This window comes from Helicoverpa zea, chromosome 2, assembly GCF_022581195.2.
Source record: "Helicoverpa zea isolate HzStark_Cry1AcR chromosome 2, ilHelZeax1.1, whole genome shotgun sequence".
NCBI classification, from domain to species: Eukaryota; Metazoa; Arthropoda; class Insecta; order Lepidoptera; family Noctuidae; genus Helicoverpa; species Helicoverpa zea.
This window is the reverse complement of record NC_061453.1, coordinates 3,137,756-3,149,764: the sequence shown is the minus strand read 5'-3', so window position 1 is coordinate 3,149,764 and position 12,009 is coordinate 3,137,756. Positions and strand designations below refer to the sequence as shown.

Genomic DNA, 12,009 nt, shown 5'->3' with positions numbered 1-12,009 from the left:
GGCAAAGGCCTCCTCCAACAATTTCGGTTTCACATAATGAGATTTAAATATTAGGGCATTCTGTCACCACTACTGATTGTACCTCCAATTTCCTCTAAGTTTCTCCAAATCCTCAAAGAAGTTTCGAAAAAACCTTCTCAATAATATCCTAATTTATAAATTGATTGTTTCCAGGTCAATTCTCGTACAGTTCGAGCGGCGTGCGCATCAGTGTGTCCTCAGTGCCTCATGATGAAGATTCCACTGACGCCGAGATCTCGAAGATCGATTTCACACAACATCAATACGAGGTACTATGTCATACTAACTCTTGCCAAACCTTACACGTCTATCCTGAGAAAATAAGTTCGCAAAAAATTCACATAGATTCATGCATCCTTCGGGAAAAATATAGGGAAGAAAAGGAAATATAACGGAATATGGGGGAGCCTTTGCTATTCATAAATTTAACCAACCCACATTGAGTAAGCGTGGTGATTAATGCTCAATCCTTCTCCGTGTGAGAGGAGGCCTGTGCCCAGCAGTGGGACGATAAAAAGGCTGTAACAGTAACAGTGACTTTGCTAATGGGACAGTATAAGCTAGGATCCATGAATATCATCGGCATAATGCCAGTCTAGTGCTAGAGGTAGGCCTTTATTCCCCATAGCTTTAACAATATATTAAATTCGTCTTAGGAAAGTGGTCTCTTGTCTGCCTAAAAATACAAAGTATTTAATTGATTGATCCAGATTTTTCACTCCCTAAGCAACAATCTTTGAATAATAAGCTAAAAAGGAGTGCACTTACATTTCCAATAACCTTTGCCTTTGGAATACATAAAACTGTTACTTGCAAACATTGAAGGATCGGATACAGTCAGTCAGTGTTTATTCTCGAGTGGGGCAATGTTAACTGCTCCTTCATCTTATACGAGATCGAAAGCACTTCTATTTTGCAGACTATTGAATTACTGAGGATCCCTTCTGTACGTCTGTGCATTAAGTAGCGCTTGCTCGCGACTAACTCGCGTCTTATCCACTGGATTTTCATATACAAATTAGGGATTATTTGCATGAAAAATACATGGACATAATCACATACATAAAGAAACGCATGAAGTACTTAATGAACTTCAAATTCTCAGAGTCGAGCATACCAAAATAACGTAGACCTTTCCTGACTTGCAATTGTGAAATCTTCTATACCGCAAAGTGCAGTCCCTACTGCATCAGCCCAGCAATTTAAAAGCAGGGTTCTATAAAAGCTTTATGATACAAACATGTTCTTCTTTTCTACATAAAGACTTACATTTGCTCATTTTAGGTGAACATGCGTAACAAGAAAAAGCGTTCATCCAGCGGTGCGCCTGAAGTGTCCAACAATGAGCGCGAACGACCCATGTCCTGGGAGGGCGAGCTGTCTGACTCCGAAATGGTTATAGACACTAGTGTTAATAATGGTCAGTAGCTTTATGAAGATATTTATTATAATTTTCCAAGTTTATCGATCTATCTTCCTTCTTATTAAATAGATCAAGTTTCTTATATTCTTCATACATCCAAAAATACTCCGTTGATTTGTAACAGAGGAAGAAATTTTTTGTAACATATCCAATTAAAAATTGCTCAATGCATGTAGTTCTATGTAAACAAATAAGAAAGTAATTTGAACTCTTTTGCTAGGACATTAATTTCACTATAATTAGGGTCATGTTTTCTTACCTGGGAAAAAAGACTTTGCAATTCCAATTTCGTCGACGTCCAAGTATGATCGTAAAACTTATCAAATCCCCATTTTACAGACGACAACAGCAGTTCCCTCGACCTACAATCGTCGAGGGACTCCATCGACACTCTTCGTAACGTGAGCATCAAGACTGAGCCTGTCAAGACCGAGGGCTTCCAAGGAGTAGACGAGCAAAGAGTATTGGACCTCAAGTACAGTGCGCCCTTGCAGCCGCATCAGAGAAGTCTCAGCATGAATAGGGTAAGAGGTCGCATTATACTTTGGAAGACCTATGTCCTGGTGTTAATATTTCTGGTCCTTACAGCTCGTGATGATGTCATTATTCTTTGAAGATTTTGGTTTTCACGAACAGTCAAAGTCGTTATCGTATTTTGTTTCCTTAATGTCACACCTAGATATCATGATTTACTTTGAAACAAACAGAAAGTAAACCAAGCCGAAGGTCTTTTGAAACGCATCCTGATATTTGCAGTCCGATTCCTCGTATTACGCTGCCGTAAAGACATCCGTTTTTTTTGACCTGATGACACTAGAAACTGTTATCTCAATATTAACATAACTAGGCTAACACTTGAGAATATTATTATTTTTTAATGAATACAAATAGTAACATACCTTAATTCCTGTTCCAGATATCAGTGCTAACAGACGGTACATCCCTCTCTCTTGCGAGACGGCCATCTTCACCGACCAGTAGTGCCAAGTCTTTAGCTCTCAGCGACCAGGGTTCCACTCATATGCCGCACACAGGTCTCGATCAAGTACACAACCTGACTATTAAGAAGGAGACGCAGCTATCTGGTGAGTCTACATGGTCCACTGTATTGCATTTTAGCTCTCAGTGACTAAATTCTCTCTCTTCTCATCGGTCTTAATCAATTTTAGATGTAGTTAACTTAGAGTCATATCTAAAATCAGTAGAGCTGAATCTTTCTAATGAATGCATTATTTAATTCTAATGAAAGCGTGATACAAGTAATCGAGGATTTTCATCTCATATTGACTACCTCTACTGCTTCTGCCTTCCAGGGCGATTCTTGGCGATTATATTAGACATTCTTAGGGAAACATCAAGCAGAAAAGTAGGCGTATTTTAACCTAGGTTATGACTAACAACATCACACTTTTTCTCTTCGTAGAACTAAAATGCGAGCAGTCAGTGGGCATGGAGAAGCTGATCGGCGCGCTGCACGGGTCGCCGCTGCTGGGCCGCCTGCCGCGCGTGCAGTCCAGCGCCAGCACCGACTCCGCCGTGCACTCCATGTACACGCACAGGTAGCTTATGTGCTGTGTAGTTATACACGAGCAGTCAGTGGCCATGGAGAAGCTGATCGGCGCGCTGCACGGGTGTAGTTGATCAGTTATCAGAGGAAAGTTGGACTTGGAAGAAATTCGCGCTTGTCGCGGGACCCTAAGGGCTATTACGCACTGTCGACTAGTCGGCGGCGACTCAGTCCCTCGGCTACCGAAACGTAGGCAACAATCGGCGACCAAGTGCGTAACACCTTTTTTAAACTAATGAAAGTCACAGTCGCTGGCGACTCGGTCACCAGCGACTAGTCGACAGTGCGTACAGGCCCTAAAGCCCTAAAACTTTGTTCAGACCTGGCGCAAGCCACCTTCACATAACTCGAGCACCTGTTTTTCTAACTAACCAAACACACTTGACATAACTTTAAGATCTATCTTAGCTAATAACTCGTATATTTGTGTCAGTGTATACAGCAGTCCGTCAGCGTCGCCTCGCGCGTCGCGTCACTACACGCCGTCGTTGTCGCGCAACAACAGCGACGCGTCGCATTCCTCATGCTACTCGTATAGCTCCGAGTTCTCGCCTACACATTCTCCGGTACAGGTATGTGCAATAAATAGCATATTTATTGATTGGTATAATGATAAAAATTGCATTCAAAATGTTTAAAGCACAAATGTAAAATGTTTAATGGAGATTACTAAAAAACAATAATATAAATATATATTATTTAAAAACTGTAACTTTTTACATAAAATAACTAATGAATTGGGCCGTAGACGGGATCCGATATTATATCAAGGGCGCCAGGATATCTTTGAAGACATTATAGTATTAAGATATCCTTCTGAACTTGAATAATTCTTTATTAAAATGCAAATATATATTACGTACGTATAAATATGTATGTTACGATAACAATATCCGGATTGTTTTTGGTAAAACAATCATTTTCATTCTCAATTGAATAAATGATATTGATATTTTGTAATTGATGTCCATATAAAATTGTTTAAATAACAACTTCTATTTGTCCAGGGTCGACACCCACACGTAATGTACCGTGAAGCGGCGGCTGCATACGACGGTACACATGACGACGAGCCTGATGCGCCTGACGACCGGCTGCATCATCACCAGGGTATTAGCAGACAACAGCTTATTAACAGGTAAAATTCTACTTAATTAATATCATCACATACTTAATTATCATATCACATAGGTATAGGTATTACATACGCATATCATATATATAACAAAATGTATAGGCACATACATTATGCATAGATGTTTTATCTCACGAAAGCCGGTATCGATATACTTGTGTAATTTTGTGCGTGTCTCTTTGAATGATTCGGCGACTTAGCCACTACTGAGTAATTCATAGTTGCCCATACTATGTTCTTAAGAAAATGGGTTTTATTTTCTGCCTTATGCATATCTAGAAAGAGAAATCGTTGATAAGGCTTACTTTATGCCCAATGTCACTTTTATTTTGCAATATAGTAGTAAAAAAGTTTTACTGTAATATTTAATAACAATGGACTCTTGAATACTGTCTCAAAGCTTATTTATCTTAATCTTGCAAAGATTATATAAAGATTTATTTATTTATTTTTAATGTTTTTTTTAATAAAGAGTTATAATTATGTATAAGTTTATTTTCTTTGCCAAGCCCAGATATTAATTTTCAATTTCCTCCACAGCCCCTGCCCAATCTGCGGCGACAAAATCAGTGGGTTCCACTACGGCATATTCTCGTGTGAATCCTGCAAGGGTTTCTTCAAGCGAACGGTTCAGAATCGTAAGAACTACATGTGTTTGAGAGGCGGTAACTGTCCCGTTACCGTGACTACGAGGAAGAAGTGTCCTGCGTGTCGGTTTGATAAGTGCCTTGGATGCGGGATGAAGTTGGAAGGTAGGTTTTAAATATAAAATTGTATATAGTTTATTTAATGTCAAAAGATGTTGTATTTTTAAAGTCTCTAAGAACAATTTCACTTGAGGATAAATGAGACCAAGTAGTATGAATAATTAGAGAGATTCTGATGTTTCATTATTGCAAAATGACAATTTCAGCTGAAAATAAATAAATGTGGGTCAATCTGATAATTACTTGTCTGATATTTAATAGGCATGATGACAAATTTTTAAATTCCTTTGTATGATGTAGGTATACGTCTATTTTATATGAAAAATTATTAATTTTAAGAAAATGCGAAGTTTTTTTATCAAATAATTGCATTTTTCTCTGTCCACTTTGAATCCGGCGCGAAAACGCTTGTCAGTGTCATGTCGTCACTTGTGACGTCACGACTGAAATTACAAGACGCAAGTAAACAACGCTCGTGCAATAATTAAGATTTTTGTGTTATTAAATATGAATTCGAAAGGGCATAGGTGTTGTGGGGTCCCCCAGTGTAAGAACACATCCAAAACAACTCCTGATAAGTTATTTGTGTACGTTCCTCACAATAAAAAAATACGAAACAAGTGGCTTAAACTTGCAAGGCGAGATTCAAAAGCAATATTGCCCAGGGTACAACTTTATTTTTGTGAAGATCACTTTGATGTAAGTTATTACATAGTTCTCTAGATTCTAGCATAGTTTATCATGTAAATAACTATTTCGAGGTTAGGTTTCATCTCTCATTGTTTTTTAATTAAACTAGTATACTTACATGGAAGTTTTAACATTTCTAAATTCAGCTGAACAAAAATCTTTATTTGATGCCAAAAACTTTCCCAGCATTATGATATCAATTCTAGGAAAATTAGCGCTGTTTGCCTTGATAAATCCGGGCTCCATCCACTCGTGTTATAAACAATTAATTAATTAAAAACAAAGATCGCAGTGGAAGTTCACAATAACGAAATATGACGTTCGCGCGCTTTCGCGCGAGTTGTTTTGAGAAATGACGTCACGAGCTCTGATTGGTGTTCAAGATATCATGGCGGATTGCCTAATTTCGTAATTTTATTTTATAAAAATACATATTAATCACATTATTAATAAAGAAAACAATGCGCGTTTTATATTCCAAGCTTCAAGTTTAATTTAATAAATATATTATTTTATTATAATGATTTTTGATTACTGTCATCATGCCTATTATGAATAGACAGACGCCTTGTTGAACAATTAAATCGGTGCAAGTAATTAAATGACCGGGATGGTTAGCGTTCTTAATGAGAGGCCTGCGTTCAGCAGTGGACGGCAATTGGCTGATTTGACGTAATTGAATTCAGTAGTGTTTTTTTGACGCTAAAGATATATTAAAGTGTCATTAATAAGCCACCAAACCTAACTAAATTCAAAATATTTTTGTCACACTACATGTTATATCTTCGTTCCCAGCGATTCGCGAGGACCGAACTCGCGGCGGTCGGTCAACATACCAGTGCTCGTACTCGCTGTCGGGCGCCGCGTCAACAGGCTCACTGCTGTCTGCGCACGCGCCCGCCACGCTTCGCCACGCCTCCAGCCTCACCTGTGTAAGTAGTCCCAGGATAACCTTAATTTTTGACACCAGTTTAGGTGTATAAGAAAGTCATTTCTGGCGCCCATTAGGGTTCATCTTAGCGTCCATTAAGGTTCGTCCTGGAGCCCATTAATGTTCATCCTGGCGCCCAAATATGAGTTAAATCCCGGCGCCCTGATTTTTTATTTATTTCCAGATGTTTGTTCACCTTGAAAAATAGCACTAAAAACTCAATACTGTTTAACAGGTAAACGGTCCCGGATCATACAGTAGCAGAGGGGAATCCAGTAACAGTCAAGTTACGCCCGATATACCACCATTACTGCAGGTAATTATTATTTACCTCTATATACCTTTATTCTGTGGGCTATGTAGTGGCAAGCTGAAGCTCTGTAACTTGAATATTATTTGACCTGTAAATAAAAATACAATAAAACGTTCTCCACTCCAATCTTCTTTTTATCGCGAAGGTTAGCTAAAGCATCTAGCTATGTGCTTAAGTTTTCAAATCCGACTGAATGCTTCTCTGACTTCAATGGCTGGTGGCAATAGGCCTTTAGCCTTAGGCCTATGGCATTAGCATCTCCCTATCTCTTCAATTTCACAAAAAAAAACATCCCAATTTTCTAGGAAATAATGGACGTAGAACACCTATGGCAGTACAACGAGTCTGAACTCAGCCGGCTGGGCAAGTCCACCGGGTCTCCGTCCGCCAACCCCTTACTGGCAGCGAGCGGCATCACCGCACACAACTCTAGCCCTGACTTCTTAGCCGACCTGTGCAATATTGCTGATCATCGCCTGTACAAGATTGTCAAGTGGTGCAAGAGTCTGCCGCTTTTTAAGAATATTTCAGTGAGTTTTAGTTGTGTTTTGTGGTTTAGAAGTGTCTAAGGTCTGGTTAAATTTTCGAAAAATTAGGGGGTCGAATAATTTTTTTTTTCTTCTAGATCGACGACCAGATCTGCCTACTAATCAACAGCTGGTGCGAACTGTTGGTACTGTCGTGCTGCTACCGCGGCGTCAGCACGCCGGGCGAGGTGCGCGTGGGGGGAGGCCGCGGCATCACGCTGCATCAGAGTGCCAAGTGAGTTGTCTGACCAATAGTCTGACAGCTAATAAGTCAAAAATCAAAAATAACCTGAAAAGCATGATGAATAGCATCGTTTCAAAACCTTGTCTCAAATACTTAGGCAAAAAATAATTACTGATTTCATCAAACATTTTTGTCTTTTTCTCCAGGTTGGGCCTGACACCATGTATAGAACGCATGCTGAGCTTCACCGACCACTTGAGAAGGCTTCGAGTCGACAGATACGAATATGTAGCCCTCAAAGTCATCGTACTACTCACTTCAGGTAAGATTAGTATTTTTGTCCTTATGTAAACAGATGATGAACATTTATTTAATGCAAAATGACGATGTGAATAAGGTTAAATTATACGCCCAGTCAGTGCCCAAATTCGTATTCGATTTTCAATCATTTCGGCGCCCTCCTATGTTGGCGCCCAATGCATTGCTATAAAACTAATGGCGATTCAGATTAGGCAGATTTTTCAGGATATAAATATGTTATGTAAGTTAAATTACATGTTATTCCTAATCGGAGTGCCAAGAACTGCTATGTTTAAGACAGGCTTAAAATATTTTTTATTTACTTTAATCCTATGCAATCCACCTGTCATTTATTTACACTTAACTTTCTGACTAACATTATAACTTACTTCTAATCACAGACGCGCCCGATCTTCGCGAAGTGGAGAAAGTACGAGCTTCCCAAGAGAAAGCGTTAGCTGCTCTCCAGGCATACATCGCGACACACTCGCCCGGCACTCCGGCTAAGTTCGGAGAACTACTGCTGCGTATACCTGAGCTGCAGAGGACTTGTCAGGTGAGAACATAGAACCTGTATAATGAGGTTCGATATGGCTTAACAACGAACCTGTTTAAAGGCGCCGTCCATGTTTTGCAACTTAGGGATATCTCTTTTTGGCGCCGATTCCAATCTGGCGCCCCTTCTATGGTCCAATCTGGCGCCCATTCTATGGTCCAATCTGGCGCCCGAAAATGTTAATATATTAAAAAAGGCAAAACGACATTGTTAAGAAGAATATTTACCATTGTTTGAGAGTGTAAAAAGAAACTAATTGCAATAACATTATAACCTCAAAAAAATCCAAAAGTAACAGTGGACTTTATAAAAAAATGCAACTAAAAAATTAAAGACTTCATTGCATTTAATGATGCATATTTCTCCTTTCACAGTTCTTCATGCAAGTCGGCAAAGAAATGCTAAACCCAGCCAACAAAAGCAAAGATGGTGACGGACCAAGCTTCAACTTGCTCATGGAACTGCTGCGCGGTGACCACTGACCTTGACACCTCACCTTGACCTCCAAGGTCACCTCACAACGACCCAAGGTCAACTTCATACATTGCTCAACAATAAAATTAGTGAATTCTCTCTACATTGACATAGGCTCGAGTTGGTTTCAATCCTACATTTTTAACCTTCTTATACCATACAATATTTAAAAAAAAGCTAGTCTATTCTCTTTATCTGTGACCGCCGTAAAAAAGCTTGAAAAAATAATGCATATTTTTAAAATATGATAAAAAAAAACTTTTCAAAATGGCGGTCAACAACACAACTTACTCATAAAACTAATCTTGTTTGGCCTTAAAAACAAAAAAGACTGTATTTTATAAAGTCATCAACAATTTGTAAGATCATGTATCATTTTTATTAAATTAAGTAAAATTGATTAAAAAAGGAAAGTATTCATCATACGTACCTAATTATACAGATTGATGATATTCGATAAAAAATAATGTAATTAATCATTTCATTATAACTGACATTTTATATCAAATAAGTGCCAATCTAGCTATAATAATGCATTTATTTTTATGTCGTTTTATTCAGCTCTCCATATAGAAAAACTACTCAAAACTTTTCTACTATTATAGTAAGTAATGTAAATACATGGCAACACTGTTATTTATTTCATATTCATGACGAAGTAGCTTTTCATTTCAGTTGCATTATTTCAAGAATGGTAGACAAAAATAGTAGATTTCATCATACAATGTTGCCAGTTAGTTAAAATGTTTTTCTACTACATGACATAAATAAAGTTCACACTGCCACAGTTTGCTTTTATATGTATTTATGTAAAATATTACTCTGTAAGGCCAAGGGAACAATGATTAGGTAAGTTACTAAATAAATACAATTTAGAAAGGGTGTGAGGCTGGTTCTTCATACAAATTGTTTTTGTATGCATTCATAAAAAATGCCTGAAGATCGCTTCCAATATTGTATCTATCGTTATCGTTATCGTATCGGTATCGTTTTGCTAACCAGGGATAGGAAGGTTGACAATACTTGCTAATGACAAATTCTATCTCTAGATAGATATGTAGATTGAATATTGGGAGCGGCCGTAAAGTGTAGGTACTTAGGTATTGTCTACTACTCATGTGGGTACATAAATAAACCTTGCTAGTTAATTTTGAACTAAGAACAGGGGCCATAAAATAACCGTTTATACTCTATGGTTGGTACAGACTCTTGCCTCCGGCATTTTTGATAAAAATATAAAATTTGAATGGACTTTGTAGGAGATATAAATATTTTTCGATAATGCCAAGTGAATATTATTAGGTAAAATTAAGAGAAATTACAACGATTACCTATTTTGGTATGTAACATTGTACGCAAGTTTTGATACGACGACTTTTTAATAACTTCTTCATAATTATTTATTATGAATAATTACCCGTTAATAAGGCACGGGGTGTTTGTAATCATTGCCATTTTGATTATGTTACTTAATATTAGTGTATAGTATTGTTGATATGTGCAGCTTACAATTAAAAAGTAGATATTTTTCTAGAATTCTCTGAGGGTGAAACCTTCAGGGTATCAGATTGATTAGAAAGTTTTTATGAAAAACTCATTTTTGTATTTAAGTTATAAATTTTGTTCGTTTGAAAGTTTTAGTTTACTTTTAATTCTTCGCTTTTAAAATAAGGTGTTGGTGCAATACTTAGCATAAAGTGTCCTATGCTTTTTTGAATTTAATGAAAAAAAAAAAAAACTTATTTCTTTCGCTACCTTTATGCTACGTCGCACTATTTTTCGACGGGGCTGAAAAAGCCTTGTAAAACCAGTCATACACTGCCGATTTGTAAAATAAGACATTGCTATGAGCAAAACTCTCTTTACTGCAATACTTATTATTTTTATAAAGTAAATATTCTCAATAAGTCTATCATAGTTTAGTATTAAAGTATAGTACATAGTGTTTATAAATAAAGCCTAGAAATGCCTTCAATTGGTTACATAATAATAAAATGATCGAAAGATTTTAAGGCTTGCCTTCATTTGTCTAAAATAAATTCAGTATAAAACATTTTTATTAAGGCCTAGGTCACATTGCAGCCTTACATTCCATATAAAAGTTATATGCTTAAAATGTTATATTTCGATGGAAATAAGAAAATAGATAATCTTAGCGTGGTCTAGGCCTTGCAGCCCTACGTTATTGTTAGCACGAACGTAACAATATTCGAGTCTATAGTTATAAAACATAAAAATATACAATACTATAAATTCATAAAAAATACTCCTCAGCATGAATTTCCATTCTTGAAAGTTCCAACCTTATGCCTTAGTCATAGGGTAGAAAGTTTTTCGTGCTAAGTTTCCACTCAATAACTGTGTTTTCATGAAAGACGTAAACAAAGATAATTTTCATAGTTTATAGGTTTAGAGTATCAGACGGGCACAAGTACTTCATTATAGTTTAGTTTATATATCAGAGCTCTAACTCTGGAATTGAAATACGTTGTCAAAATGTGCCACTCGAAAATGTAATTAAAATTATTTTATTCATTGAGATTTTTTTATGTGATTGTACTTTTCATGTTTTGCCAATAAATACGGTTTTATAAGTGGCATCTATTTATAGTTATGTAGACTCTTTACTGAACTGATAAATTTAAGATGGTAGAACGTTAGATTATATTTTTATATTCAGTAAAGTAGCTGGTGTGCGTGAGGCATGAAGATATTATGATTGTGAGGTCCGAAGAATTTTTATATTAAAAATTACTAGGAGCGTAAGAGTGGTATGGCGTCCATGTTTTACTGTTATTATTTTATTACATAAGTATTATAGTGATATTGTATTCTTCTTTATTTTGTAGAATTATAAAGATTTTTTTATATATAGCGCAAAATGAATAAATATGATTTTGATTTAAAAATGTTTTTCCTTTTTCTATACCTTCGATACATATCAGAAGAGCAGATGGTGTACCTTTTAACATATTATCTGCATACCTAAATTCCTCTAGATATTAGAAATTAAGAAACATCGGTGTTTGATAGTAGTCTAAAAAATAATTCTTTGAACTTTAGTAAGATAATTTATGAACACACACAAAAATCCTATTTCTGCGACTGATATTAACTTTATCGGTTATGCATCGCACTCGTGTATCGCAATGTCGCGTGTTTTGTGTGTATATCTCAATAA

General features: G+C 36.7%; 1 protein-coding gene across 3 annotated transcripts in view; it reads left to right on the top strand.

The window, feature by feature from the left end:
- The window catches only part of LOC124638652 (nuclear hormone receptor FTZ-F1 beta), a 38,697-nt gene extending 26,960 nt beyond the window's left edge, over positions 1–11,737 (top strand). For all 3 annotated transcript variants that reach the window (XM_047175649.1, XM_047175664.1, XM_047175656.1), the window contains exons 3-17: positions 175–290; positions 1,306–1,441; positions 1,784–1,968; positions 2,361–2,529; positions 2,868–3,003; positions 3,445–3,583; positions 4,019–4,149; positions 4,687–4,898; positions 6,339–6,475; positions 6,710–6,790; positions 7,093–7,317; positions 7,413–7,549; positions 7,705–7,820; positions 8,200–8,354; positions 8,729–11,737. In XM_047175649.1, coding sequence (XP_047031605.1) covers positions 175–290; positions 1,306–1,441; positions 1,784–1,968; positions 2,361–2,529; positions 2,868–3,003; positions 3,445–3,583; positions 4,019–4,149; positions 4,687–4,898; positions 6,339–6,475; positions 6,710–6,790; positions 7,093–7,317; positions 7,413–7,549; positions 7,705–7,820; positions 8,200–8,354; positions 8,729–8,836 — 2,183 coding nt within the window. In that variant the 3' untranslated portion in view covers positions 8,837–11,737. The remainder of the gene's footprint in view (positions 1–174; positions 291–1,305; positions 1,442–1,783; positions 1,969–2,360; positions 2,530–2,867; positions 3,004–3,444; positions 3,584–4,018; positions 4,150–4,686; positions 4,899–6,338; positions 6,476–6,709; positions 6,791–7,092; positions 7,318–7,412; positions 7,550–7,704; positions 7,821–8,199; positions 8,355–8,728) is intronic.
- Positions 11,738–12,009: the final 272 nt, after the last annotated feature.